Genomic DNA, 27,923 nt, shown 5'->3' with positions numbered 1-27,923 from the left:
CTCCATCCCCCCCCCGGCGGGGAGTGGCCGGCGGCAGCTTGAGCGCGGTGCTGTCGCGACCGGGTCGCGGCGCTGTCGCGACAGCGGGGGGGGGGGGCGTGGGGGCGTGGCGGGCGCATGACGGAGCCGCCCGGGGAGAGCGAACCGGTGGGTCCCCCCGAACAGCCCCCCGCCGGGGTCGGGCACGGCAGCAAGGTACGGCCGGGGGGTGCGCCGGGGGGGGGGGGTGAGTGTGCACCGGGGGGGGGTGAGTGTGCACCGGGGGGGGGAGTGTGTGCACCGGGGGGGGGGGGGTGAGTGTGCACCCGGGGGGGGGGGGTGAGTGTGCACCGGGGGGGGAGTGTGTGCGCACCGGGGGGGGGGTGAGTGTGCACCGCGGGGGGGGTGAGTGTGTGCACCGGGGGGGGGTGAGTGTGTGCACCGGGGGGGGGGGGTGAGTGTGCACCGGGGGGGGGGGGAGTGTGTGCACGGGGGTTGAGCGTGTAACCGGGGGTTACTGTGCACGGGGCGGTGTGAGCGTGCACCGTGTGTGTGTGTGTGTGACCGTGCACCCTGTCCCGGGCACTCTCAGCCGCTTCGGGGTGTCGGGGTGTCGGGGGGTTCAGCCCCGGAGCTGCCCGGCGCCCCCCCCACCCCCCGGCCCCGCTGACCCGGATCCCCAGCCGGGCTGGGCTGCTGCAGCGGGGGGGGGGGGCCGTGGGTGGCCCCTCCCGGGGTCCCCGCCATCCCTGGGGCGAGGTCCCTGCCACCCTTTGAGGGACCCCCCCCCGGCCCCTCCCGGGGTCATTGCCATGCCGGGGGGGGGGGGTCCCTGCCACCCCGGGGGTCCCTCCGGCAGATGCAGCGGCTGAAGCGGTCGCTGTCCCTCCGGACGCTGCTGCGGAGCAAGAGCGTGGAAAGCCTCTTCCCGCGGCCGGGCGGGGGGGCGCAGGGCCCCGGGACCCCCCCGTCCCCCCCCCGGCCACACGGCTTCCAGCAGTACGTCTTCAAGAAGCATTGCCCCTGCGAGCTGTGCCGGCAGCTCATCGCAGGTGGGGGCCGGGGGGGGTCCGCGGGGGGGTGGGGGTGCAGCCCCTGCCCCTGGCCGTGACACACACACACACCCCCCCACCCCACCCACCCCCCCCCGCTGCCTGCAGGTAACTCGCGGCAGGGCCTGCGGTGCAAGGCGTGCAAGGCCGGCGTGCACCTCTGGTGCTCCGAGGGGATCTCGCACCAACGGTGCCCTGGCAAGACGGTACGTGCTGGGGGGGGTGTGTGTGTGTGTGTGTGTGTGTGCGTGTGTGTGACACAGCCCTGTCAGCCCCCCCCCCCCCCCCCCACAGCCCTGTCCCCAGGGGACTGCGTGCACCAGGGCGTGCGGCTGCACACACGCGTGTGCACCGGGATGCGTGCCCACGGGCACGTGTGGGCAGAGAGATGTCGGCGCGTGTGCAAGCACCGGCCCCTGTGCACGCGGGGGTCCCTGGCCCCAGGGCCACACTCTGTCCCAGCACCCCCCAGCACCCCAACTCTGCCCCCTCCCGGGGTGCCTGAGGGTGCTGGGTGCCCCTTTTCCCCAAAACCCCGTTTTTTTCCCGCAGGCCACCTCTTTCTGCCGCAATTTCAGCTCACCCCTGCTGCTGCCAGAGCAGGGGGGCTCCGCGCAGGGCTCGACCCCCCCAGGTGAGCCCCCCGGCTGCACTTCGGAGCCACCCTGCACCCACCGTCGGGTACGCTCTCTCCCTGGGGTGCAGGCTGGGCTGAGGGGGCCCCTGACACCCCCCCCATCCCCTGATGCAGACCCCAGTGCGAGGGTGGACCCCGTGTACGAGGCGCTGCGGTTCGGCACCTCCCTGGCACACGGCACTGGCCCCACGGAGCTGCCCCCCAGCACCCAGGTACCCCCCAGAAGTGGGAGGGGTGGGGTGCACTGTGGGGGTTTGGGACACCCCCCCCCCTCCCCAAGCCCTCCCTCTGCTCTAGGGTGAGAAGGCGGCCAGAGACGAGAGCGGGGATGCCCTGAGCAGCATGGGAAGCCCGAGCAGCGGTGGTGGTAAGGGGGTGGCATTGGGGTGGGGGCTGGCGGGGGGGGCCAGGACTGACTCTGTGTCCCCCCCCCATCTGTCACAGCAGTTGTCACCCCAGCAGAGAGGGACAGTCTGGAGGAGAAGAGCCCCAGGCAGCAGGTGGGGGTCCAGGGGGAGGGGGGGGCAGGATGGGGATGAAGGGTGGGACCTGGGGGCAGGGGGGGGGGCTCCGGTGATGCACCGGGGCTGTGGGGCAGAGTTGGGGTGGGGGCCGTGGGGCAGGGCTGGCTGTGTCCACAGGCTGCCCGGGGGCCAGCGCGGTGGGACGGGGCGCCCATGTTCTCCTACGTGGCTCTCTACAAGTTCGTGCCCCAGGAGCACCAGGACCTGGCGCTGCAGTGAGTGGGGAGGGGGTCAGCAAGGTGGGGGGGACCCACAGGGGCAGCGGAGGGGGGGACACATCCCCACGCTGCCCCACGCCTCCCTCCCCCCCCCCCCCGGCCCGGGGACAGGGTCACGCTGGTGGACGACTCCAACGAGGACTGGTGGAAGGTCAGGGGGGACAGGGGGGCTGGGGGGGTGATGGTGGGGGGGGGGGATGGGGACGGGGGGACACAGGCAGGTGTGCCACGGTGTTGGGCAGCCAGGGGCCAGTGCCTGTGTGCAGCCCCGCTACCTGCCAGGGCATTCACTGGTGCAGTGAGTGCGGGGGGCCTCAGCCGCCCCTCGGCCACGCCGCAGGGGAAGGTGGGCGACCGGCTGGGCTTCTTCCCGGCCAACTTCGTGCAGCGCGTCCGTCCCGGCGAGAGCGTCTGGAGGAGCTGCCGGGCCGTGCAAGGCGACAGGGAACAAGGGCGCATGAGCCTCAGGGAGAACCAGGTAGGGAGGGGGACCCCGCTGGCACCAGCACCTCGCTGCCCTGGGGTGCACCGAGTTGGGTCTGTCGTCAGCGGGGTGGTGCCAGGGCCGTGCCCCACTGCCTGTCTGTCTGTCCGTCTGCCTGTCCCAGATCTGCGTCGGCGTGGGCAGGACCCAGGGCCTCATCCGGGTGACCAGTGGGAGGAAGAGGGGGCTGGTCCCTGCCGAGGCGCTGACCGAAATCTGAGGGGCAGTGTCCAGCCCCCCCCCCCCCAGTGTCCCTGTCCCCGTCACCACCACCACCCCCCCCCCGGATCACCACACCTCAGGAAGCCCCATCCGGGCGGTTCCCCCACATGTGCCAGTCAGCGTGTGCGGACACAGCGTGCACAGTGTGTGTGTGGGGGGGGGAGAGGGCGGGGGGGTGCACGGCAGCAGGTGTGCAAATCCCCGTGTGTACACCAGGGCACACGCCTCTGCCCATGCACACACAGGCAGGTGCAGCTCCAACCCCCCCCCCCCCCCACTCCAGAGCCATACACACCTGTACCTGTGCACTAACACACGCGTGTGCAGCCCCACTGCTGGAGCCAGCTCACCCACGCAATTCCCCCCCCCCCCCCGTGCCCGGGCAGCGCCCGGCCCCGCTCACGGGGTGCTCCAGCCCCGGCTCCTGAATTAAAGCGTTGCTGCTGCCGCGGTGTTGGTGCCACCAAGTTGTTTTTCTGCGCCGGCCAGAGGAGTTCTGGTGCTGCCGCGTGTCCAGGCAGAGGGGGTGCAGATGGGGTCCCCCCCACAAGCACTGCCAGGGTGCCCGGCCCCTCTTTCGGTGCCTTCCCCGTGGGGTGCCATGTCCCACCCACCGTGGGCTCCGGGGCTCTTTTTTGGCCGCATGAGTCACACCGCACCCGGCCGCAGTGAGTCACCATCAGTGGAGGTGGCAGCGGGGCCAAGGACAGAGTGGGCACTGGGGGAGGACGGGACATTGGGGCCTTGGTGTGTGGGCATGGGGCAGGGCAGATGCCAAACATCGGGCCCCAGCCCCTGCCCAGGTGGGCCCATCACCTGTGTGAGGAGGTGGGCAGGTCTCAGCTGTGTTTCCTCTGGGTGCAGACACCCCCCCCAGCTTATAAAAGCCTCAGCAGTGATGGTGCAGAGCTTGGGGGGGGCTCAGGGGGCTGTGCCTGCAGTGCGGCTGGGCCCTGGTGCTGGGATGGCTGCGTGGGTTTGGTGAGGAGCCGCGTGGTGCATCCTGGGGGGAGTGTGGGGTGTCTGGAGGGGCCAGACCTGGTTGGGGGGGGGGGGGGGGCCTGTCCCTGGTGTGAGCCATGGGCCCAGCTCCCTCGCACCGGTGCCCAGAGATGTGCAGACCCCTGTCCCATCCCAGCACTCAGTGTCCTGCCCCACTCCTGAGGGGCTGCTGTGGTAACAGAGCCCCCCAACAGCTTCCCCTGAGCTCAGGGGTGTGGGGGCCACAGGGTGTCCCCCTGCTCGCAGCCTCCAGCCCCCCAAGGACTGGCAGTGCTGGCACCCTGTTCCCCTTCAGGGCCTGCACCCAAAGGTGCTGGCTCTGGCACGTGCGGTTGGAAATCCCCCTGAGGCTGTCCCCCCACCCTGGGCACCAGGGACACGCTCTGCCACCTCCCATCGTGACTTGGGGTGATGGGGGTGCACTGCCCCCGAGGAGCTGCTGCCTGTCCCTGCCTGTGGAGCTGCCGGCACAGGAGCCCTGTGCAGCCAGCCCTGGTGCCAGCAGAACTGCCCCACCACCCCGCTGGGTTCCCCCGCAGCTGGGCAGAGCAGCACCAGCCCTTCCCTCCCCATTCCAGAAACCCTGGAGAGAGCGACCGCCAGACCAGGTGGGAGGAAGAATCCTGGGCATGGTGTTTTATTGAACGCTCGTGGATGGAAAACACTATGTACACAAGACAGCCGGTGTTTACTTCTTGGTCTCCTCCTCCTTGGAGAGGGTCTTGATGATCTCCTCCTTCTTGGCTTGCAGGCGTTCCTCGCGGCGCTTACGAGCCTCCTTGGTCTTGGACCTGCGAGCTTCCGCCTGGTCGCTGCAAGAAGTTAAGAGTTTGTAAATGCACAGGGATGGCCCCAAACAGCCTGGAGAACGCCTTTACCACAGCCTGGCTCTTCTCCGGCCCCGCAGGGTCCCAGTCTGCCCGAGCGAGCTTTGCTCCAGCCCTTGCGTGCCACCTGCAGCTCCCGGGGTGCCAACCTGGCCCCGCTCGGCTCCCAGCTCTGAACTGCCCTGTTCGTGCTGGCTGGGGTCACACACCTTTACCAGAGACCGCGGTTAAGGTACTGGCTCTCTAACCGCAGGGTTTCAAAAATCTCTCGGCTCCTCGCTGCCCCTTGTCAGTTGTTTACCAGCCAGATCAGCAGATCTACCCATTTACAGCTGTATGAACAACTAACATCTGCTACGCCCGCAGCAGGACGCACAAGGCTCTGCAGGACTACGGATTTCTCCACTTCCAGCCAGCCCAACCCAGTTTGGGTTTGATTCTTCACCAGGGCTCCAGCTAGAGCCACCAGAGAGCAGCCCCCTGCAATCGCTAATTAAAAAAAATAATCGATTCCCCAACCCACAAAGCTGAAGCTTAACAGTGAGGCAGCACTTACGCCAAGAGCTTCTTGCGAGCTTTATCTGCCTTGAGCTTGTGGATGTGTTCCATCAGGATCCGCTTGTTCTTGAACACATTACCCTTGACCTTGAGGTACAGGCTGTGGTACCTGACGGAGCAGAACAGAGCATAAACCAGGCTGAGCAGGAGATCAAAGCACCGTGCGGCTTCCAGACATGCGGCACCCCTCCTGGCCCAGCGCGGTGACGCACACGAGCGTGCGGCGAGGAGCGGGGTCACTCTGGAGCTGCTGCGCCGGCTCTTCCCTGCTCCGAGAGCCGCCGGGGTTACTCCAGAGCAGCTCTCTGGTGCCGCTATTCCCAGAGAGGATTTATTTTCATCAATCTACACACCAAGGAGGTGGTTGCAGAAGCTGCGTACAGCAAGGAAAAGGGTTTCTAAGCGCGTGGAAACGCTGCCCAGAGCTGGGCACAGCATGGCAGGCTTACATATGGCGGTCGATCTTCTTGGACTCCCTGTATCTGCGGAGCAGGCGCCTCAGGATTCGCATCCTCCTCATCCAGGTCACCTTCTCGGGCATACGAGCGTTGGCCGTACCCTTTCTCTTACCTAGGGAGGGGAAGCAGAACAAGAATGAAGCCAAATTTTAGCAAGTTAAACAACACGCTTTTGCTGGAAGTGTTTAATCCTTCACTTCAAGAAGGAAACTATTAACACACAAACTGGATTTTTGGGCCTGGCCACAAGACTTTTGCAGATCGTTGCTCAATACAAGCTTGTAGGTGGACCAGGCACCATGGAAAACAGCTGTTTGCCCCAGTTCTCGGGGGAAGCCAGCACTTACCGATGCCCATGTGCCTGCCCTTCCGGCGGGCCAAGGTGTTCTTCCTGCATCGGGCACGAGAGTGGACGGTCACAGGTTTGCGGATGATCAGACCATCCTTAATCAATTTCCTGATCTGCTGACCTATGGAAAGAAACTCCATGTTCAACATCTCACGTGCAACAAGACGACACATCAGGCAAGTACAGACTCCCATCGTGCTTGTACGAAAAGGATCCAACGCAGAGGACAAGGCGGGCCTTCCCCCAAAGCCCCCTCGCTGCTGGAGCTGTTCTTTTCCCCTCCCATTTCTCTCGAACTAGGTCTCTCAGAGGACCGCACAAACTAAACCCACTACCAAGAACTCACCAGGCACCACGCTCTCGTCAGTGCACCGGGGGAACTTTGTAAGTCCTGCTGATGGACTCCTTTCAGCTTTGAAGTGCAAAGCAGTTGCTCAAGTGTCACAATTTTACCTAAGCCAACCTCATTACTACTGAGCTAGTCAAAAAGCCTCTTCCCGTATCCCTGACACATCCCTTTTCCACAGGGCAACACAAGCGCTGCACAGCACGGCCGTGTGATGATCACTTACGCGAGTTGGCGTTAGCGATCTCATTGGTTTCGTTAGGATCCAGCCAGACCTTCTTTTTGCCGCAGCGCAGGACGCTGGAGGCCAGCCTCTTCTGAAGCCGGAGCATACTGCAGAGAACCACGCACACAGCTCAGCGCCACGTTCGTTCCCGCGGCCAGACGGTGCTTTTTGCGGCCCGGGACAGCCCGCAGCGAGTCTGGGGAGGGCTCTTCCTCCCCAGGGCCCAAGCGTAGGCCGCGCTGCTGGAACGGCACAGCGGGGAGAGAGCTGCCAAGGGCCGCGGAGCCTGAGAGCGGCAGCCCCGGCTCGGCGGCCCCAGCCCCGTCTCGGCGGTCCCCTCCCTCCTCCTGCGCCCCTCGGGCTCCCCTCAGCGCGGGCCCCGGCCGCCATTTCGCCCCCTCCCCAGCGCGCGGCCCAACCGCCATTTTCCCCCGAGGCCTGAGGAGGCCGCAGCCGCCTCACAGAGCCCGGAGCCTCCCCGCAGCCCGACCGGGCAGCCCCCGCTATTGAAGCCACCCGGCTGGCCATCCCCGCTCCCCGTGGCTGCCGGGGCAGGCCTGGGGGAAGCAGCGGAGCGCAGCCCCTCACCTCATGGCGGCGGCGGCGGCCGGGCGCAGAGGAAGAGGAGGCGGACCTGGCCGCGCCCACAGCCAGCGCCGCGGGGAGCGGCACGTACCACTCCACACCCACCCCGCTCCGTCGCCGTGGGGCGGCCCTAAGTGCGGCAAGAGAAGAACCGCGGTGGGGTTACGGGTGGGGAGGACAGGCGAGGCGCCGGGACCCACTCGGGACGTGGGAGAAGAGACACGTTTCCCTCCTCGCCTCCCCCCCCTCGCCGCGGGATGGTACAGCCCACGCCTGCGCAGCGGGCAGGGCCGGGCGGGCTCGGCGCATGCGCGGTGGTGTGGAGGAGGCTGCGGGCAGCACGTGGGTGGTGGGGGTGCTGGGAGGGGAACTGGGAGCGCTGGGAGCGCTGGGGGCCGGGGGCATGGCCGGGGGGCTGCAGGTTATCCCTTCCTCACCCTCCCCGCCTTCCCGGGAAGCTGTAGGTTAGGAAGAGTTTAACGCCAGCTTTGTGACGTTGGTTTTCGTAGCAAGAAACAGGATTTCTGTGCCTCGGCGTCTGCCTGCGGGTTTTCTTGTTTTCCCAAGAATTCACCCCAAAGGGCGGTGCGAATGGCATGGGGTTGGCGCAGGAGAGCGGCGAGCTGGGATCTCGGATCCTGCTTCTCTTCCGCGTGTGGATCCAGTCCCAACCTCGTCGGCCGCCGTGGGGTTGTGGTGCTGCTGAGAAACGGGGGGGGGGGTTTGGATTTTCCTGTGAAATAACCCGTTAATAGGTGTGGTGACAGGGCTGGCGAGGGCCGAGAGCGTTTTACCTTCCCAGCTATTTGCAATCGAAGACACCGGTGAGGTCTGGATGCGTCGGTGGCACCGTTTGTGGTTGGAAAACCGTGGCACGGACGGGCTGAGGCGTCTCGGGGTTCAGAACCGTCTCCCTGGAAAATGCCGTTGTGGGGCTTGGAACGGGCCCAGTGGCAACCGGTGTCCTTCGTGTTGGAGAAATGACCCGGAAAAGTGCTGGAGCCTCTCCAGGAACAGATTGGTGAAGAGTTCCTGGAAGAAGGGAAAGCTCGCGAAATGATAACGTATAGATTGTAACTGGCCTAAAAACCACGGGGGGGGGGGGGGGGTGTGTGTCTGAATTCCCGCTTCAACGCAAACGCGTCCAGCAAAAATGTTGCTTTTTAACCACCTAGGTGTTAAATAGTGCCCAAATTCATCATTTTGTGGGGATTCTTTTCCCTCCTTCCTTTCGACCACTGAAGGTTGCGAGCGGCTGGAGAGCGAAAGCCCCCCAAGACGCCTCGTTAAACGCCCGAGACAAGATGCTAACGGTTCCTTTTGAATCTGGCGGCCGTAGCACAGTCAACATATGGCGTGAGAAGAGGAGCCGATGGCAACAGATTTTTGGTTCATTTTGAGAGAAAAACACAGATAAACACAGGCTTTTGCTGTTTAAAAACTGACTCATCATTTTCATAAAACAAACAGCAAAATCTGGAGGCTCCTGAGACGGGAGAGCGGCTGGGTTTTAATTACCGACCCGGGAGCTGGAAATCGATGTCCTGTAAAGATTTTGGCCGTTTGCACGGGCTGGAGACAGGGGAGCGCGTGTACCTTCGTACCTATGTGGGGGTGTGTGCGTCCCCAAGCCCCGTGGAAGTGTCACCTTGTGCTCCGTGCTCTCCAGGGGGACAGGGATGAAGAGACTGGTCCGAGCCCAGGTTCGAGGAGAAGTTTCAGCCCGGGTAGCGATGCTGCTGCTTGTGCCCGAGCCCCTCCAGAGGGGTGCGGGGAGATCCGCCATCCCTCCTCTGCCTGCTCCGTTGCGTCCCGCACCGGACGGGCATGTCCGTAGCTCCGTGCCCACCACCGAGCTTGTGCTTGGAGCGGTGGGCAGGGGCTGGATGGGCACTCAGGTGTCCCCCCCCCAAGCTGGGGTGATCCCCCCCTCCGTAAGGAGCTGTGCCCCTGGCAGCGCAGGCAGCAGCGGGGGGGGCTCGGGGAGCAGAGCAGCAGGAAGGGAGCGATGCTGTAATTGCGTTATGCTCCCACGCAGCTGCCTGGGAATGGTGCGCTCGCCCTCCGCCCCCAGGCAGGCTCCCCGCTGGCATTGCCCCCGCTGCCTCTGCCCTGGCACCCGCCTCTGCCCCCTGTCCCCCCCCCCCCCCAAAAAAAAAACCCCACCCTCGCCACCACATTCTGCTCCCCCTCCCACCCCGCAAACCCTCCTGCATCGGCCGCGTGGCCCAGGCCCGGGCAAGGGGGGCAGGCGCTGGCGTTGGGGGTCAGTGAAGTCCCGACACCCCGTGCTTGGCACAAGACGCGGTGCTGGGCATGGTCGGCACTCCAGGGTTGTGTCCCAGGATCGGTGGTGCCAGCCTGCGTGACCTTGGGCAGCTCACACACCCCCACACCCCCCCTCCCCAAACCTCCCTTCCCCACCTGCCCAGCTGCCACGCAGCGTGTCCCCGTGCCGTCGTAAGCACCTTATGGTGCCGGTGATGGATGGGGGCTAAGAATGGAAAATGTGGCGTCAGCTGTCCCGCTTTCCCGGGCGCATTGTCCCACAGCTGCAGGAGCCGGGACTGGAGCAGGAAAAGACCCGCTGGTGTGGGGCGGCGGGGGGGGGAAGGAATTTTTAACTTTCCAACAGCCGGCAGCAGCGGCTCCTGTGGTGAGGTTGCCGTGAGATGAGTGCGGGAGGTCTCAGCCCAGCCCTGCCTGGGGAGGGGGCGATGGCCCCCGGTGCCGAGCTGTCCCCCGCCCGGTGCCGGCAGCTCTCACGTGGTCCGTCCCTCGCACCCGCTGGCGGGGACGGCGCTGGGGTCTCTGCGGGGCGGCCGCAGCCTCACCGGGGGCCGGTGGGTGCCAAGCGTGGCCCCTTCCCCACCTCTCGTGGGGCCCACCGGCCCCGGGTGTCCCCCCTGCTGCCGCGGGGTCCCCGGGGTGCCCTTTCCCGGGATGCTGCACACGGGGCGTGCAGATGGCTCTGTGTGGGGTGGGGATGCCCCTGGGGAGCAGGGGGGCGGGCGGGGGGGGGGGGGCGTGGGTTGCTCTGAGGCAGTGGGGACCCCACAGGGATCCCAGGGGGGGAGTCCGAGGGGGGCAGCCTTGTTCTGAGGGAGCCTGGGGTTCCCCAGACCGTGGCACATCCCACTCCGGGTGCTGACATTTGGGGATGGGAGCACGGCTGCCCCTGCACGCCCCCCCGCCCCCCGAGCCATACGACAGCCTGGGGGACCCCCTCATCTCTTTTAGGGGTCCCCCCCCCAGCGAACAAGTCTGCTAAAGGCTGGCTGTGCAGGCGGCGGTGGGCACCACTCTGCCCCCCCCCATTTGAGGAGGGGGGATCCTCGTCACCCCCCTTATTTTCCCCCAGAGGAAGGAGCCGCTTTGGGGGTACCTTACCTGGGGGGGGGGGGGGGCACATCCCCCATCCCTCCCAGGAACGCGGTGGGAGCGGCCGTGGCGGAGGCGGCCGCCCGCCATCCCTCATCCCCCCCTGCTGCCATCCCCACTCCTCCTTCCTCCTTCTCCTCCTCCTCCTCCTCCTCCTCCTCTCGCTCGCTGCACGCCGGGGCCACCGTCACCGCGGGGGCTGGTACGGCGGAGGCCAGGCCTGGGTTCCATCGTCATCGTCATCATCTTGTCCCTCTACGTGTGTGTCTGTGTGTCGTGTCCCGTCCGTCCCCCCCCCCCCCACCTCCAACCCACCCCAAAACCCGCCGACCCCGGCGAGCTCCATGGTTCGGGAAGGCGGCATGGCCCGTACCCCTTACAGCTCCACGCAGGACATCCAGATGGACGTCTTCGACAACGCCGCCCTCCAGGTGACACCCCTGGGAATTTGGGGACGGGGGGGGGGGAGGCTGCATCGGTACCGTGGTGAAGAGCCCCAGGGTGCAGCATGGGGTGGGGGGGGGGTGAGCCCCAGCGGTTCCCCCATGGGTTTGGGGGCGCCGCTATGGCGGTGCCCCCAAACCCATGGGGGAACCGCTGGGGCTCACCCCCCCCATCCCATCCCCTACACCCCATAACAGGGGTGATTTCACCCCCCCCCGCATGCAAAACAGGGTGCCCCCCACCCATAACCAAGCTACCCAAATGCAGTCGGTCCGTCCCCCCCCGCCCCCCCATAACACAAAGCATCCCAGGGAAGGGGGTGTCCAGCCCCCCAGGTTTGGGGAGCGCATGGAGTCAGGGGGGGCTCTGTGCTGCTTGCTGTGTCACTGCTGTCCCCCTACCCCCCCACCCCTTGGGGTTTGCCCACCGGGGTGGGGAGGTGGGTGCGGGGGGGGGGGGGGTGTTTTGCGCACCGGGAAACTTTTAGGAATTGGGAAAACTCTGCTGGGGGGGGGGGGGTGGTGGTGTGCGTGGGGGGGTGTGTCCCCTGCCCTGGCTTGTCCCCTTCAGCTTTGGAGGGGGGAGAAGGGATGGGTCCCTGGCTGGTTCCAATGGGGTGGGGGGCACCGCGGACCGCTGGAGCATCTCATCCCCATGGTCTGGCTGGGTGCTGTCCCCCTCCCCGCACACCCCCATGGGGACAGACACCCCCCCACATCCCCTCTGTGGCAGCCTGAAAAGCATCAGCGGGTTGGGGTGACAGTTGTTTTGGGGTGGGGGGGGGCATGGGATGGAGACACAGTCCCTGGTTGCATCCAGCCACCCGGGTGCCGGCAGAGCTGGGTGTCTCCCCCACCTTACTGGGGGGGGGGGGTGTCTCTGGGTGGCTGCGGTGAACCCCACACTGGCAGCGGGGCCGCCGTCCCCACCCTGGGGACCTTCGCTGCCGAGCCCCAGCCGCGTCCATCCCTGCTGGGAGCGGTGGATGGGGTGGGTGGGGGGCCAGGGGGGCCAAGGACCTAAAAATACCCGGTGCTGCCCGGCGCGGGGACCACCCATCCCCAGGCTGGGTGGCAGCTGGGCCCAGCTGTCCCTCCGAGACGCCGGGGAGGTGACAGTCCCGCTTGCCCCAGCATGTCCCAGCCTCTCGGCCCCCCCCCCCCAGGCCACCCCTCCCCAGCGTGCACCCCGGGAGGTGCTGCGGGGTGGGGGGGCACTGGGGCATCCCCCGCTTCTCCAGTCCATCCCAGCAGGAGACACTGGAGGAAGAGGGGGGGGGGTCCCATGGGGGTGCGAGGTGGGTGCTGGCTGGCGGGGGTGGGCACGGGGGTGCACGGGCGAGGGGACGGTGCCCACGCTGTTGGGGGGGGGGGGTGTGTGCACACGCGTGTGCAGGGCTCAGGCACGTGTGGGGTGTCGCCTTAGCGGCCACCTCCCCAGGACACTGTTTGGGCTCTGGGCTGGGGGGGCCACGGCGTTTGGGGACGGTGGCTGCGGTGAGGAGCCAGGGGCTGCAGTCGGGCTCCCCCCAAAATCCGGTCAGCCCCCTGGCTCCATCTCCTCTGCATGGGGGTGGGAGATCCAGCCCCCCCCCCCCATAAGGCGATGCCGGGTCCCTGGGGAGGGGGCTGCACGGCAACCCTGCCCCCTTCCCTGCCTCAGTTTCCCTTCTCTTGTCCCCCAGGAGCTGGGTTTGTTTGCAGGGTGGGGGCAGAGGGGGATGGAGCACCCCTGGCAGCTGGGGGGGGGACAGAGCTGCCCCCCATGTCTTGGAGCCCCAGCGCTCCCCTCCTGCCCCCCGTCTCCTCTCCCCAGGGCAAGTACAGCAAGCGCAAGAGCCGCTTCAAGCGCTCGGACGGCAGCACCTCGTCCGACACCACCTCCAACAGCTTCGTCCGGCAGGTGAGCGGGGGGGGGGGGTGACTGTCCCGGGGGACCTGGGGGACCTGCCCGCCTGGGGGGGCCCTTGTCCCCCCCAGGGAACCGAGGGGGTGTCCGGGTTTGCAACCGAGCCTGGCCTGGGGGGAGCGCGGGCGTTGCAACGGCTGAGCCAGACCCGGCTGTGCCCCCCCCGCCCCCAGCCCCTCTCTGTTCTGCAGTGGGTGCTGGGGGGAGTCGTCCCCCCCATATTGGGAGCATTTGGGGTCCTGTAGCTCCCCAGGGGTTCCCCGCCCCTCCTGGGGGTGCCAGGCAGGGGATACAGCCCTGGCATCGCCCAGCTGGCATCAAAGCCGCCCTCCCCAGCCCCGTCCACCTGGCAGGGCTGCCGGCTTGGCAGCGGCCCCTGTGGCCCCCCCCCGGCCCCCACCCCCTGCCCAGCACCGGGCTAAATATACCCGGGGCGGCTGCGACCGTCCCAGGGCTGAAACTTGACCCACGGGTGCCCCAGCCCAGCGCCCGCCCGACCCACTCGCCCCCGGCCCTGCCACCATGGAGATACCCGGCAAAGACCACCCCGCCGCCCCGGTGAGCGTGCGTGCGTGCGTGTGTGTGTGTCACCACCACCCCGCAGCCCCCCCACCCCTGGCACCCTCCCACCCCGGCTCTGCCCTCGGTGTGGGGTCCCTCTGGGCTGCGTGGGGGTTGGAGCGGGTGGTCCTGGGAGCTGGTGGGACCCGTGGGATCCGGGGGTGAGGGTATCGTGCCTGGACGCCGGGTGATCCCCCCAAAAAGCCTCTCCAGTCTCACCATGGGGCTGGGGGGCTCCAGGAAGGGCCAGACCCCCAGAAGCGACAGGAGGAGATGGGGCAGCTGGTCTCTGCCCCATGGCTTTTGGGGAGGGGGTCCCTGGGGGGGCTGCTGCCCCATGGCCGGGGATAGGGGCCTGTGTGAAGGAGAGCGGCCCCCCCACGTCCCCAGTGTTCGGAAAGGATGGGGCAAATCGGGGACGGGGGCTCCCGCAACCCCAGGGGGCTCTGGTGGGGCTTAGGGGATCACAGAGGGGCTGGGGGGGACCAGCCCCCCCCCCGGGCAGCGGGTCCCTTTGCCGTCCCCTGCGGCACCCACTGCCCGGGGCTGGGGGAGCCCGTGGGTCTCCTTGGTGCCCCCCTGCTCGGGCTCCGGCCCCAGGGGGCTGGGCGGGGGGGAGGGCGAGCAGGGGGTCTCCAGTCCCACCCCAGCTGGAGCCTTGTCCTGGGGTGACCCCGGGTCACCCCCCAGCACCCTTTCCCCATTGCCATGGGACCCCTCGGCGGGGGGGGACGACACACAGCACCGTCCCCACTGGCCTTCCCTCGGGTGGGGGACAGCCTGGGGGGGTGGCGGGCAGGCGCAGGGGGTTCTCATGGCCTTCCCAGCTCCGAGGAGAGGCCCCGGGGAGGCCGGCAGCAGCGGGACAGGAGCAGGCGCCGGCTCGGTATCACGTTCCGTGCCGGAGCGGTGGGAACAGCTGCGCCGACACTCGGCCTGCCGTAACCCCGCCGGGATGCCGCTGGGCAGGATTTGCCCCTGCCCGAGGAGGAGGCAGCTTCTGGGGGTGGTTTGTCCCCAGCGGGCCCAGAGGCCACGATGATGGGCACCAGCTCTGGTGAGAGGATCCCAGAGCGGGGAGACGGCTGCGGGGTCAGGGTTGGGGCTGGGTTCTCCGCTTCGGGGGAGGACGGCGTGGGCTGACCCCTCTCCCCGCTCCCCCAGGGCTCTGCGGAGTCCTACACCAGCCGCCCCTCGGACTCGGACGCGTCGCTGGAGGAGGACCGGGAGGCGCTGCGCAAGGAGGCCGAGCGCCAGGCCATGGCGCAGCTGGAGAAAGCCAAGGTGGGACGGCTGGGCTGGAGACCCCCCCCCTCGCCTGCCCTCGCTTCCCCGGGTGCAGGCAGGTACCCCTGCCACCCACCCGGCCCCTCCGCACCCCCTGCCCCGGCAGGGTGGGACCCGCTGTGGGATGGGACTGACCCCAGACACAGGGGACCCCCCCCGTGCCCCCCCGCCCCGCTGCTCCTGTCCTGCACCCCCGCGGCATCCCGTCCCCTGAAGCGGTGGCCCCAGGACCCCTGGGTGGCACTGGGAAGGCAGCGGGGTCTACTGGGTGGAACTGGGAGCCCAGACGCCCGGCTTCTCGCCTTGGCTGAGCATCCAGCACGCCTCAGCTGCGGGCCCAGGGCAATTAGCTAATGAGTCCCTCGTTAGCTCCTGGGGCGTGTTGGCCACAGCATCCCCAGCCCAGGCTGTGGTGAGCGGCTGTGCCGCGGTGCCCATAGGAGCTGAACCAGCCCCGCTGCCCCGCCGGTCACACCGGCACCTGCCTGGCCCGAGGGGGGACCAGCTCTCGCTGGGGGGGGGGGTGTCTCTGCGGTTTGGGGTGGGGGAAGATGCTGAGCCCTCTCCTGTTGGCAGACGAAGCCGGTGGCGTTTGCCGTGCGGACGAATGTCGGCTACAACCCTTCCGCCAGCGACGACATGCCGGTGCAGGGCATGGCCATCTGCTTCGAGCCCAAAGACTTCCTGCACATCAAGGAGGTGGGGACCAGGCTGGGGGGGGGGGGGGGCTGGCAGGGCTGCGGGGCTGGGGTCGCTCTGGGGGTGGCAGCCCTGGCAGAGGGCGTTTGGGGGTTTCGGGCGTTTGAGGGTTTCAGGCGTTCCCTCCCCCCCCTCTCCGCGGTGCAGAAGTACAACAACGACTGGTGGATCGGGCGGCTGGTGAAGGAGGGCTGCGAGGTGGGCTTCATCCCCAGCCCCGTCAAGCTGGAGAACATGCGGCTGCTGCAGGAGCAGAAGATGAGGCAGAACCGCCTGAGCTCGAGGTGGGGCTCATCCCCTGACCCCCCCCCCGGCTCCCCATGTCCCCCCCCATCCCACCCTCACCCCCGTCCCCCTCTCTGTGCTTCTTCCATCCAGCAAATCGGGGGACAACTCCAGCTCCAGCCTGGGCGACGTGGTGACGGGGACCCGCCGGCCCACCCCCCCGGCCAGCGGTAAGAGTGTCCGGTGTCCCTGCAGCCCCTGGCCTGAGCGGGGCAGGTCCAGCCTGGGGGGTTCTTCCCCTCCGCGCTGGTAACCCCCCCCCTCGTCTGCAGCTCTGGCCCCTCCGCCCCGGGTGCAGGCAGGCGGGTGCCCCCCCTCTCCCCTGGGGACCCCCTTCTCCCCTGCTTCTTCCCCCTCCCATCCCCACCACCCTCCCACTCTTCCCCCCCCCCCCCATCTCCATTTTTCCCTTCTTCCATCGCCATTATCGCTTTTCTTTTCTCCCTCCCCTCTCCCCGGCTCTGGCTGCCCCTCCGTCCCCAGGTGCCCTGGACATGCCTAGCTTTGCCTTTGACCCCGATGAGTTAGAGGAGGAGGAGGCCATGGAGACCCACCGCTCCCCTAAGAGTAGCGTGAGCAGTGTCACCACCCCCCCCGCCCACACCAAGCGCATCCCCTTCTTTAGGAAGGTAACGGCACCCGCCGGCCCCGCGCTCGCCTGCTGCACCCTGCCTGCCCTAACACTGCCTGGGAGGGCTGGCGGGGGCACCCGCCGGGTGCTGGGGGCCACGCGCCGCCCGAGCACCCTGCCTGCGTTGCCGCGGCGTGTCCCCGCGCCGCAGCATGGGCATGAGTGTCTGCAGGGGATGGGGCGGCGGGGGTGTCCCCCATGCACCATGGGGTGGGTCAGTCCGTGGCTCTGTCTCACCGTGGGCCGTGGGATGAATCAGGCCATGGCTAATCCTCCCCCCATGATCTGTGGAATGGGTCAGTCCGTGGCTGCCTCCCCCCGTGGTCCATGGGATGGATCAGTCCATGGCTGCCTCCCCCCCATGATCCATAGAATGGACCAGTCCGTGGCTGATCCTCCCCCCATGATCTGTGGAATGGATCAGTCCGTGGCTGCCTCCCCCCATGATCTGTGGGATGGATCAGTCCGTGGCTGCCTCCCCCCATGATCTATGGGATGGATCAGTCCGTGGCTGATCCTCCCCCCGTGGTCCATGGGATGGATCAGCCCGTGCCCCCTCCCCGTTGCCTGGCCCCCCCCAGTGTGCGCATGGTGTGTGCCAGCACGGCCGGTGTCTCGTCTCCCCCCGCGGATGGGAATGGACCGTTCCTCCCCCCCCCCAAGCTGGGCAGTAGCTGGGGCGGTTTGGGCGCAACCACAGCCCGGGGCGGGGGGGGGTCTGCAAGGGCTTGTGGGGGCGAGCAGGCCCAGGGGGGCCGAGCTGCCCCCTGCCACCCCCCATCCCGCTCTCCAAGCCCCGCAGAGCCCCCGCTTGCGCCCCAAATCTAACTAAGAGCAGGGCCATGCTCCATGTGACACACCCTCATGGGGCAGCCCCCCAGGGGACACACACGCATCCCCAGGGGCAGCCCCCCGGGGGGACACACACGCACCCCCGGGCCCCCCCAGCCCAGCTCGGTGCCCCCGCTCCCCGCGCCCGCGGATAACACGCATGCCTTGTTTGTCTTCTCTCGCCCCCCCCGGCCCCGCGCGGCCTCTCGGGACGTAGCGAAGCAGAAGCAGAAATCGGTGAGTAGCGTCAGGACCCCCCGGGAGGGCCCGCGGGGAGGGGACGGGGTGCCCCCCGCTTGCAGCCCCCCCCCATCCTCAGAGCTGCCCCCGCAGGGGCGAAGCTGAGCGTCCCCCGGCGTGTCCCCCCCACCCCAGCCCCGCTAACGCCCGGCTCTGCCCCGCAGGCCGAGCACGTGCCCCCGTATGACGTGGTGCCCTCCATGCGGCCCATCATCCTGGTGGGGCCGTCGCTGAAGGGCTACGAGGTGAGGAGTGGGGGGTGCAGGGGAGGGGCACACGGCAAGGGTGACCCCAGCCCCATGCTCTCCCTCCCTGCCTTCCTCCCGCTCCAGGTCACGGACATGATGCAGAAAGCCCTCTTCGACTTCTTGAAGCATCGCTTTGATGGCAGGTGAGACAGGCGGCTGCGTGGCCGGGGGACCCCTGACACCACAGGGGGACCCTTTACCCCATAGAGGGACCTTAATCCTATGGGAGACCCCCTAATCCCACGGGGGGACCCCCTAATCCCACGCAGGGGGACCCTCAGCCCTGCCCTTTGGCTCCAGCTCCAGGCAGCCCCATGCATGGGGTGGGAGGAAGGGGGTGGAAGGAGGGTCCTGTCCTGCCCCCCGCAAGGGGGTGGGTGTGTATGTTTGGGGGTCTTGCACCCACTGTTGCTCCCCCCACCTGCTCGTGCCCTCTCCGTCTCGCAGGATCTCCATCACGCGAGTGACAGCTGACATCTCCCTAGCCAAGCGCTCCGTCCTGAACAACCCCAGCAAGCACACCATCATCGAGCGCTCCAGCACGCGCTCCAGCCTGGGTAAGGCAGCCCCCCGCGCTGACCCCCGCCCGGCCGGGCAGCACGACACCCCAAGCCTCCATCTGTATCAGCCCGGCAGCCTCCCGTCCCCCAGCCCATCCATCCCAGGGTGCTCGTCCCGCCTGCGCCAGGGCACGGTTTGTGGGGGAGAGGTGTGGGGGTCCACCGCCGTGGGGTGACTAACACAGGGGAGACCCGGGGCTCTGTGCTCCCCCCGGCCGATTTGACTCAGTCTCTCTCCCCCTCCTCCCCTTTTATCTTCTTTCTGTTGTGTTTTTCTTTCCTTTCCTTTTTCTCCTTTCCTTTGGGTTTCCTTCCCTCTGCGCTGCTTCCTTCCTCCCCTGCTCCTGATACAGATGTCTTGGGTATGTAGCATGGACCCGCCAGGACCCCTGGCAGCCCCCTGCCCGGCGGGGGACAGTGGGGGACGTGTCCCCTTGGATCCCCGTCCTCCCTGCCTGGCCATGACCAGGCTCTGGGACGCAGTGGGGTTCGGCCACCTGGGCAGAGTCTGAGGGTTGGGGACACCCGGGTCCCACAGCCCCATCTGAGCCCCCACCCCAAGAGCGTGGGGGGCTTTGCCCCTTCCTCACCCAGCTGTTGCCAGCGCTGGGAACCCACTGCCACCTCCTTCCTGCAGTGAGCCCCCCGTCCCTGGGGCTGGGGTGACACTGGAGCGGCCAAGTCCCAGCACAAGACCCCTCCTGGTCCTGTGCCCGTCCCGTTCCCCTCATCACATCTCCCGTCAGTCATCCCCACACCCCCCATGTGCTTGCCCATCCCCCCGTGCTGTCTCCTCACCCTCGCTGTCTCCCTGCCCTGGCAGCCGAGGTCCAGAGCGAGACCGAGCGCATCTTCGAGCTGGCCCGGACGCTGCAGCTGGTGGCCTTGGATGCCGACACCATCAACCACCCGGCCCAGCTGGCCAAGACGTCCCTGGCCCCCATCATCGTCTACATCAAAATCACCTCCCCCAAGGTGGGTGCGGGCCCTGGGGTGGGGGTGGCAGCCCCAGCCCCCACTCCGCCATGCTGGGGTGGGGGGGGCCGGGTCCCTGCGGCCACCCCGGGCTGCCCTCTCCTGCCCCAGGTGCTGCAGCGGCTGGTGAAGTCCCGGGGCAAGTCCCAGGCGAAGCACCTCAACGTGCAGATGGTGGCCTCTGACAAGCTGGCGCAGTGCCCGCCCGTGAGTACACCACGCCCTGCCACGCCCTGCCACGCCCACACCCCAGCTCCTCCTGCCCACACCCCTGTGGCCATTGGCTCCACCCAGCCCTGCAGGCCAGAGGCTCCTCCCACCCCTGTGGCCATTGGCTCCACCCAGCCCTGTGGCCATTGGCTCCACCCACCCCTGTGGCCATTGGCTCCACCCAGCCCTGCAGGCCAGAGGCTCCTCCCACCACCTCACTCTGGTGTAGGGCACCACCCATTTATGGACCAGCAGCTCCACGCCCCCATACCAGAGTCCCCACTCACCGCCTCGCTGATGGCAGATCCTCCGCCTACAAGGCTGGAGACTCCCCCCCAGGGGGGCCAGATGCTCCTCCCACCAACTACAGCTTGAACTGCAGGCTCCGCCCTGTCCCATTGGCCACGCCCTGTCCCATTGGCCACGCTCTGTCCCATTGGCTCCGCCCTGTCCCCAGAAGCCCCGCCCTGTCCCATTGGCCACGCTCTGTCCCATGGGCCATGCCCCTGTCCATAGGCTCCGCCCTGTCCCCAGAAGCCCTGCCCTGTCCCATTGGTCCATAGGTTCCACCCTGTCCCCAGAAGCCCCGCCCAGCCCTGCCCAGCCCTGCCCAGCCCTGCCTGGCCCCACCCAGCCCCACCCAAGCCCCACCCAGCCCCACCCAGCCCCACAGTCTCCTCCCACCCCAGGAGATGTTCGACATCGTTCTGGATGAGAACCAGCTGGAGGAGGCCTGCGAGCACCTGGCCGAGTACCTGGAGGCCTACTGGAAGGCGACGCACCCCCCCAGCAGCAACCCCCCCAACCCGCTGCTGAACCGCACCATGGCCACGGCCGCCCTGGCCGCCAGCCCTGCGCCCGTCTCCAACCTCCAGGTACAGGTGCTCACCTCCCTGCGCAGGAACCTGGGCCTCTGGGGGCGCGGGGGCACCGAGAGCACCCCCAGCCCCCCCGGACCCCTCGAGGAGCACGCGCTGTGAGACGGCAGCGGGGACACGTGCGTGCACCCCCCCCCCCCTGCCCCGCCATCGGGGCCGCCCCTGGGATCGGGGCCACCCTGGGGAACCGCGGCCACCCCAGGAGTGGGACCATCCTTGGGATTGCCCCCCCGCGGGATCTGTGGCCCCCCTCAGGGGTACTGCAGCCCCCCCAGGGGTGGGATCATCCCTGGGATCGCCTTCCCTTGGGACCTGCTCCCCCTGCCCTGGGATCGGGGACCCCCCTGGGGACCTGCTCCCCTCCATCCCCCTAGGATCACCCCAGGGGACCTGCTCCCTGCCTGGGACTGGTGCCAACCCCAGAGTTGGGGTCTCTCTGGGGATCTGTGCCCCCTCCCAGGCCCGGAGCTCCCCTGGGGATGGGGGTCCCCAGGGATCTGCCCCCTCCGAGCCCCTCTGGGAATGTCAGTCCCCTCCATGTCTCCCTTGGGGCTGCTGGGGTGCCAGAGCCCCCACTCCCACGCCTCTCCAGAGCTCTGGGGGGGGCTGTGGTGGCGGTGAGGGCTTACGGGGTGTCCTGGTGTGGGTGAGAGCCAGCTGGGAGGGGGATGCAGAGCCCCGGCCCGCCACAGGCTTCACGGTGCTGGGCCTGGGGGGTCCGCAGCACCCACCCAGGGCAGGAGGCAGAGGAGGGACGTGTGTCCTGTGTTGTCTGTCGCTAATTCTTCCAGCGAGCAGGATGCCGCTGGCGCGCCAGCCCCCACCCCGCAGCCCTCCCCGCGCTGCTCTTCCCCCCACCCCGTCACCCCCTTCCTGCCCTGGCTCTGCCCCGGCGACCCCCCCGGTGCCGTTTGGTGGCGGGCTGAGACCTGCCGCTGTCGTGGCCCGGGTGAGCAGCGCGGTGTGGGCAGGCCAGGCTGGGCAGGAGCGCATGTGCCCCCCCACCAGCCCCGCAGCTAACCCGCCCCCCACTAACCCCCCCGTCCATCTGTCCGTCCGTCCCTCCTTGCACGGTGTGGTTGCTTCTCCTAACCAGGGTCCGTACCTAGTGCCTGGGGAGCCGCCGCGCGAGGGGGAGCACGGCCACCTCCGGCAGGGCCCGGGCGAGGCGGGGGGCCGTGGGCAGGGCCGCCCCCTCCCGCCGCCCGGCCGCCCGGCCCCCCGCACCCTGTCCCGCCAGGACACCTTCGACTTGGAGACCCCGGGCAGCCGGGATTCGGCCGGCACAGAGCCCGGCGATTCCTGCTGTATGGACATCGAGACGGACCCCGGTGAGGAGGAGCCGCCGGGTCCCCCCGGTGCCGGACCCCGCGCCCCCCCCGGCCACCAGCACCCCGGCACCTGGGACCAGGACGAGCCTGGGCGCGAGAGCCGGGCGCTGCGGGGCCGAGCCAAGGGCCGGGACGGCTACTGCCCCGACCCGCCGGAGAGCCTCGGCCTCGACCAGAGCGACGTGGAGGGCTGGGGCCAGGACGTTTACATCCGTTAGGGTGAGGGGGGTGCAGGCAGGGGATGGGCCCGCCCCCCAGCGCTGGCTTTGGGGTGGGGGAGAGCCCCGCCGGTTGCCTTTGTGCCCCCCCTAAGCCCAGCCAGCCGTACCATGGGGAGCCCCTGCTTTGCCCCAGGGGCTCCCCCTGCCCCACTCTTTGGTGGGGGGGGTCGGCCCCCCCCGCCACAGCCCCCAGCATCTCATGGTGCTTCGGGCCCTCCCTGCCCCACCGGGAGACCAAGTGACCAAAGGGGACCCAGGGGGGGCTCTGCCCCTGGCCGGTGTGTCCCCGTCCCCTGCCCCTGGGCACGGGGTGGGGGGCTGTGCCCCCCACCCAGCCCTTGCCTGTCAGCTGCCCGCCCCTGCCGGGTGCCCCCGCTTCTCCATGGTGCTGTTTGCCACCCGGCTGCAGGGGGACCCCTGAGCTGGCCGTGGCAGTGTGGGGGGGTCCCTGCCAGCTGCGCCCCCCGCCACTCCCAGCCAGTGCCTGCAGCCTGGCACTGCACGCCTGCAGGGCTGCGACCCACAGCCCCCCCCCCCAGCCCCCCAGCAGCTGCGGGGGGGGGGTGCATGCGTGTGCGGTGTGTGCAGGGCTTTGGGGTGTGCTGGCCGCAGAGGGGTCCCGCTGCCCCAGGCTGTGCCCCCCCCACCCCGCCCCAGGATGCTGCCTGCCTGGGGCAGGGGTGTTTGCATGCGTTTGCCTTGGAGGGGCTCTGCCTGAATTTTGGAGGGGGGGGGGGGCAAATCTGAGCCAGTTTTGGGGGGGTCTAACCCATGCTAACAGCTGCCCAGCCCTGGCCTGCCGCAGCCATGGCAGCACCTGGCGAGTCCCTCTGCCCTGGGGGGCCGCACGCCGCCCCCCCTTTCCCTGGGACCGCTGGGGTGCGCCGGGCAGCGCCAGGCCCCTGCCCCCCCCCCCCATCCCCCCCGTGCCACCCCCCTCCCGCTGTGCCTGTCTGCTCTCGCCCCGTCCAGCTGTGTCTGTCTGTCCGTCCGTCTGTCCGTGAGCCTGTCTGTCCGTCCCCCCTGCCCGGCAGGGCTGCCTTTGCCCCCCCTCCCCCAGCGCCCCGGGGCACTGCCTTCTCCAGCGCCCACCCCGGGGTACCCCTTATCCCCCCCACCTCTGCGGGGGTGACCACACCAGGGTGAGGTGGGGACACCCCACATCCAGCCCTCACCGTGGGGCCGGGTTCGCCCCACTTATGGGGCAGCCCCTTGCCCCTCCCCGGGGCGATGCTGGGGGTCCCCGGGGTCGCTGCCTTAGCCAGACCACCAGCCTTGCCAGCCCAGGCCGGGGGGGCTCGGGGGCACCCAGCTCTGCCGCTGCCAAGCCGCCTCCGCCCATTGTGTGCCTCAGTTTCCCCTTTTTTTCTGGGAGGGGGGAACTCTGTGTCACTGCCTGCCAAGTGCTTTGAGACCCGCTTGCCCCCCGCAGTGGCCAGGGTCCGGGCAGTGGGGGCCCCCCCCGGCCCTCCCGCGGGCAGAGGAACGTCCCGTATTTATGTCACTCCACAAACTTTATTTAAAGACCTGACAAAGTGTATTTTATTTATTTATTCTCGTTGGTGTGTGGGGGGACTCGCCCCGCTCGCTTGGTTCTTTGTAATAAACATTTCGGTGAGACCTGCCCCGCGGCCGTGCCTGGTGGGGTCTGCATGGGGCGGGGGGGGGACGGACATGACACGCATGGGGTCTGCAGCTGCTGGGGGAGGGGGGGGAGGTCAGTGCTGAGACCGGGCACAACTCAGTTCTGCAGTGACCCCCCCACGTCTCTCCCTGGGGTGGGCCTTCAGCGGGTGCCTGGGGAGGGGGCACTGCTGGGGACGGAGCTGGGACCTGCCCGGCTCCTGTGAGGGGACGAAGACCCAAAGCAGGAGTTGGTGGGGCTCCCGCCGCCCCGCTGCAAGGGTGACGGTCGCTGGCAGCAGCCGGGCTCAGCGCGGCGCTCGGCCAGGTTTATCGGCGCTCGGCCGGCTCTGGACACGCTATTTACAGGGAATAAATAACAGCGCCGCTGGCTCAGGGCTGCCGGCACCTCCACTCGCTCTTCTCCGGCCAGTACTCGAACGCCTTCCTGCGGAGAGGACACGGGGACGTCGGTGGCACTTTGGTCCCTGCCCCGTTTCCACCCCCTACACCCGGGGGCACGACCCAGGTGCCCCCCACACCCCCCTTCCGGCTTGGGGGTCCCCGCCAGCCCCGTTACTCACTCTCGGCTGGGTGCAGCGGCCCGGCAGACCAGCCCGGCCTGGCAGGGGCAGACCTGGTTGATGCTGAAGGCCAGACCCCCGGGGGGCACATGGCAGCTCTGGGCCAGTGCCAGCCGCCGCTGGCACACCCGCTCACCGTGCTGCCGTGCGCAGCAGCCGCCCGCGCCGCAGTCCTCGTCCCGCTGGCACCGGGCTCCTGGTGGGGCAGAAAGAGGGGTTAGTAGGGGAGGTGGGACCCCCACTTCATCCCCAGGCTGGGGGACCAAGGCTGGGGCTGCAGGGGCTGGGAGCACTGGGACTGGGTGTCCCCAGCACCCGTTGGCTTCGAACGGTCGGGGCTGATGCTGGAAGCTGCCCCCCCCCCCCCACCTCACCTCATCAGCATCGTGTCCCCCAGCCCCCAGGGTTGAGGCTGGGGGGGTCCGTCTCTTGTTTCCCCCCATCCCAGAGCCCGGCTCACCCTCCTGCCCGTCGGGCACGGGCTGCTGGCACTTCCCAAACATGCAGAGGAGGCCGTGGGCGCAGTGGGTGTCCCGGCGGCAGTATTGCCCCGCGGGGCGCGTGGGCAGGCACAGCCCGAAGTGCTCGTCGCAGAAGTGCCCGTGGGTGCAGGGGCTGGCCGGGCTGCACGCCGTCACCTGCGCGGGGGGACGCAGCACATCAGGGGACTGAGCCCCATCCCGAGCCCCATCCCCGACCCCGGGACTGGCCAGAAACAGCAGCACGGGGCAGAGACTGTTTTGTTTGCCCGTTACAAAGCGAAGCAGGGCTGGGCGTGGGGCTGTGGGAGCGTTATAGGGGGGCGAAGGCCGGGAGCAGCTCGGCAGCGCTCGGCCAGGCTGGGGAGACCCATCCCCGCGGGAACCCCCCCACAGAGGCTCCAGGGTTTTCCCTCGGGAAAAGAAAACCCGGCGGAGGGGGGGACACGGGGGCGGCCGCGGTGCCAGTGGGGGGTGGGGGGCGAGGCACCGCGGTTGCCGGAGCCCATAAAAGTCCTGCTCCAGGTGAGGCTCGAACTCACAACCTCGGCATTGCTCCGCGTACTGCCCTATAAGTACCGCGCGCTGACCGATTGCGCCACTGGAGCGCCCGGCGCCGCCCGCCGCGCCCGTGCTCCCTCCCGGCCCCGCCATCCCCTCCCGCACCCACCCCAGCTCCTGCACCCACCCCAGCTCCCACCCTGCTGCTGCAACCCCAGCTCCTGCACCCACCCTAGCTCCTGCACCCACCCTGCTGCTGCACCCACCCCAGCTCCCACCCTCCTGCAACCCCAGCTCCTGCACCCACCCTGCTGCTGCACCCACCCCAGCTCCCACCCTCCTGCAACCCCAGCTCCTGCACCCACCCCAGCTCCCACCCTCCTGCAACCCCAGCTCCTGCTCCCACCCCTGCTGCAACTGCACCCCCTCTCCCTCAGGAACCCCACACCCAGGGGAGCACCCACCACTCACCTCTTCCAGGTTGTCTCCTGGGCCGGCGCTTCTGCCCAGCGCGGCTTCGTCGGGCGGGTGCTGGGGCAAGGAGTACATCCAGGCCCAGAGGTAGCCAGAGGCGGCGGGCAGGAGCGAGGCGATGAGGCAGAGGATGGCTGGGTACATCGGCATGCTGCTGCTGGTGGGTGGCACTGGGTGCTCAGACCTGGGGCACTGGGTTTATGTAGCCCATGGCCTATCTTGGCCCCTGCTGCTAAAACTGTTTGCCCACCTAATGGGGAAGGAGGAGGCAATCAGGGGTTAAGGGATTAACATAATTGCCAGCCTTCCCCTTGCTGGGTGCAACAGCCCCAAAGTAAACGGCCCCCTCGGAGCAGTCTGGCTCCAGCGCCTGGTCGGCTCCAGCACCAGCCCTGTGCAGCCCGAGGTGTCCCAGGTCCCTGCCAACCCCTCAGGTCCTCCCACGGCTCGGGGTGGTGGTGGGTGCCAGCACCCTGCCAGGCACCAAGTGGCTCTGTACGACAGGAGGCTTCGGTTCCTGGGTTTGTCCCCCCCTTTCCTGGGACAGTGGGATGCAGTGGGCAGCAGGGATGGGGGGAGGCCAAAGGAAAGAGCGGGGGGCAAACGCTGTCGCTCCCAGGAAGGGCAGCGGTGGGCACACGGTTGGCGTTTGCCCTGGGGTGTGTGTCATATCCCCCCTCCCGTGCATGCCACATCTGGCACCTCCTGTGCACACACGTCTCCCGGGGGTGACGGGCTTTGCACCTTCCCTAACGGCTTTGCAAACGAGGTGTTTGCGTGTCCTGGCCCTTATCTCCCAGCTGAGCTGGCACCAGCACTGGGCAAACCCACAAATGGCTTCCCCTGAGCGGATCCCCCAGACAATGCCACCGCTGGGTCCCCAAACAGGCGGGGGGGCTAAGCCAGGGCCATGCTGCGCTCCCCGCCAACCTCTCCAATACACTTTCCAGTGGGGAGAGCCACCCCAGCGCTGGTTCCCAGTTGCCGGACTGTGGCACGGGGGCTGCAGACAATGTTCCAGGTGGGTTTTGTCCCCAGGAGCAGCTGGGGCAGGACAGGAGCTGGTGGCTCGCTGGCAGTGGGGTGCACCAGGGTGCCCCCTCCTTTGGGCTCCAGGGATTTGTCCTGCTGCAGGGAGGAAGATCACCCTCCCTCGGGGTCTCCTTCTCTGAGACTCTGTTGCCCTGGGCGATTTCCTCCTGCCTTTGTGCCTCGGTTTCCCCACCTGTAAAGGAAGGTGGTGGGTGATGGGTGACACAGGGAAACGGGGCAGCTCAGTGAAGGGATGCCCCGGACCAGTGACTGGAAAACCACTGTGGCTGCTTGCACCAGGGTGACCCCAAACCTCCTTGCTCCCCGTGGTACAAGAGGTGCTGGTGCCCGGGGCAGGATGCCCAGATCCGGCCCCACGCGCTGCCCCCGCTCACCCTGCACACGTTTGCACAGCGGCTTAGAGAGCAAATATTGACCTCGCTCCTTGGGCACAATCACGGCTGCTCACCCCATCCGTCTCCTGCTGGGTGCTCGCCCCATTGCTGCCATCTCCAGCTAATCCCCCCCAGTGCCACAGAGGCCCCGCATAGCGGCTCTGCTCCCCCAAAGCCCTGCGGCTCCCCCAGCCCCAGCAGCTCTGGGGGGCCCATGTGCTCCCCCAGCCCCCTGAGCCCTGCGGTGGGGTGCATGGCCTGGGTCTGGCTTTGCAGAAAGCTCAGGGTTTGGCTCCGTCCCACTCTCTGCAGATGGGGCTTTGGGGCTGCGACACCCCCAGACTGCTGAGGCCTGGGATAAGTGCAGGGGGGCCCCCCTGCCTCTGCTCCCCACCCTCCCGCTGTGCAGGCGGGACCGGAGGACACCGTGCTGTGCAGGTGAGATGGGGGGGTGTCTGCGTGTGTGTGCGCACTGCAGCTGCATGTGCACATGTAGTGGGTGTGCACGGGTGTGCACAGAGGCCCGTGCAGTGCCACTATCCACCCGAGGGAGAAGCACACCAGCCGTGGGGGTATAGCTCAGTGGTAGAGCATTTGACTGCAGATCAAGAGGTCCCCGGTTCAAATCCGGGTGCCCCCTTATTTTCTTTGGGGGTACCCCGTTTTTTCCCCCCCCTT

The 27,923-nt window shown here is 68.3% G+C and overlaps 4 protein-coding genes and 2 non-coding genes across 21 annotated transcripts; 3 read left to right on the top strand and 3 right to left on the bottom strand.

Moving 5' to 3' along the window:
- The first annotated feature begins 39 nt into the window (after nucleotides 1-39).
- Nucleotides 40-3,478, top strand: STAC2 (SH3 and cysteine rich domain 2). Of its 14 annotated transcripts, none has more exons than XM_054801581.1 (11): nucleotides 40-195; nucleotides 839-1,031; nucleotides 1,140-1,237; nucleotides 1,584-1,665; nucleotides 1,783-1,880; nucleotides 1,966-2,032; nucleotides 2,116-2,168; nucleotides 2,373-2,408; nucleotides 2,511-2,561; nucleotides 2,751-2,888; nucleotides 3,019-3,251. In XM_054801581.1, exons 1-11 carry the CDS (start codon nucleotides 118-120, stop codon nucleotides 3,112-3,114), a joined length of 990 nt encoding a protein of 329 aa, XP_054657556.1. In that variant the 5' UTR covers nucleotides 40-117; the 3' UTR covers nucleotides 3,115-3,251. The 14 variants fall into 14 exon arrangements, with proteins under 14 accessions (XP_054657556.1, XP_054657551.1, XP_054657549.1 ...); XM_054801576.1 differs by having other exon boundaries at nucleotides 2,310-2,408; XM_054801574.1 differs by having other exon boundaries at nucleotides 2,113-2,168; nucleotides 2,310-2,408.
- A 1,249-nt stretch (nucleotides 3,479-4,727) lies between these two features.
- RPL19 (ribosomal protein L19) lies at nucleotides 4,728-7,608 on the bottom strand. The gene is made up of 6 exons (XM_054801925.1): nucleotides 7,471-7,608; nucleotides 6,883-6,989; nucleotides 6,309-6,431; nucleotides 5,953-6,073; nucleotides 5,502-5,612; nucleotides 4,728-4,930 (listed from the first exon to the last, which is right to left on the bottom strand). The coding sequence occupies exons 1-6, from the start codon at nucleotides 7,473-7,475 to the stop codon at nucleotides 4,807-4,809; spliced, it is 591 nt and encodes a 196-aa protein (XP_054657900.1). The 5' UTR covers nucleotides 7,476-7,608; the 3' UTR covers nucleotides 4,728-4,806.
- A 3,425-nt stretch (nucleotides 7,609-11,033) lies between these two features.
- Nucleotides 11,034-23,776, top strand: CACNB1 (calcium voltage-gated channel auxiliary subunit beta 1). 3 transcript variants are annotated; one of them, XM_054801884.1, is made up of 14 exons: nucleotides 11,034-11,279; nucleotides 13,108-13,194; nucleotides 14,926-15,045; nucleotides 15,625-15,747; nucleotides 15,895-16,031; nucleotides 16,126-16,202; nucleotides 16,516-16,661; nucleotides 17,899-17,979; nucleotides 18,067-18,125; nucleotides 18,430-18,539; nucleotides 19,366-19,517; nucleotides 19,629-19,724; nucleotides 20,417-20,602; nucleotides 21,702-23,776. In XM_054801884.1, the coding sequence occupies exons 1-14, from the start codon at nucleotides 11,193-11,195 to the stop codon at nucleotides 22,152-22,154; spliced, it is 1,914 nt and encodes a 637-aa protein (XP_054657859.1). In that variant the 5' UTR covers nucleotides 11,034-11,192; the 3' UTR covers nucleotides 22,155-23,776. The 3 variants fall into 3 exon arrangements, with proteins under 3 accessions (XP_054657859.1, XP_054657857.1, XP_054657858.1); XM_054801882.1 differs by lacking the exon at nucleotides 16,516-16,661 and adding an exon at nucleotides 17,712-17,731 and having other exon boundaries at nucleotides 11,124-11,279; XM_054801883.1 differs by lacking the exons at nucleotides 11,034-11,279; nucleotides 13,108-13,194 and adding an exon at nucleotides 13,667-13,758.
- Nucleotides 23,777-24,360: 584 nt separating this feature from the next.
- On the bottom strand, nucleotides 24,361-25,968 carry LOC129195197 (dickkopf-related protein 3-like). Its single transcript, XM_054801036.1, has 3 exons — nucleotides 25,816-25,968; nucleotides 24,825-25,002; nucleotides 24,361-24,560 (listed from the first exon to the last, which is right to left on the bottom strand). The coding sequence occupies exons 1-3, from the start codon at nucleotides 25,966-25,968 to the stop codon at nucleotides 24,361-24,363; spliced, it is 531 nt and encodes a 176-aa protein (XP_054657011.1).
- TRNAI-UAU (transfer RNA isoleucine (anticodon UAU)) lies at nucleotides 25,361-25,451 on the bottom strand. The gene is given in 2 exon segments: nucleotides 25,361-25,396; nucleotides 25,414-25,451. It is a non-coding gene; the product is annotated as a tRNA-Ile (tRNA).
- A 1,845-nt stretch (nucleotides 25,969-27,813) lies between the features above and the next one.
- Nucleotides 27,814-27,885, top strand: TRNAC-GCA (transfer RNA cysteine (anticodon GCA)). The gene has a single exon. It is a non-coding gene; the product is annotated as a tRNA-Cys (tRNA).
- Nucleotides 27,886-27,923: the final 38 nt, after the last annotated feature.

Source organism: Grus americana, chromosome 22, assembly GCF_028858705.1.
Source record: "Grus americana isolate bGruAme1 chromosome 22, bGruAme1.mat, whole genome shotgun sequence".
Taxonomy (NCBI): Eukaryota; Metazoa; Chordata; class Aves; order Gruiformes; family Gruidae; genus Grus; species Grus americana.
Note: the sequence above shows the minus strand (reverse complement) of the source record. Positions and strands in the feature narration are given on the sequence as shown.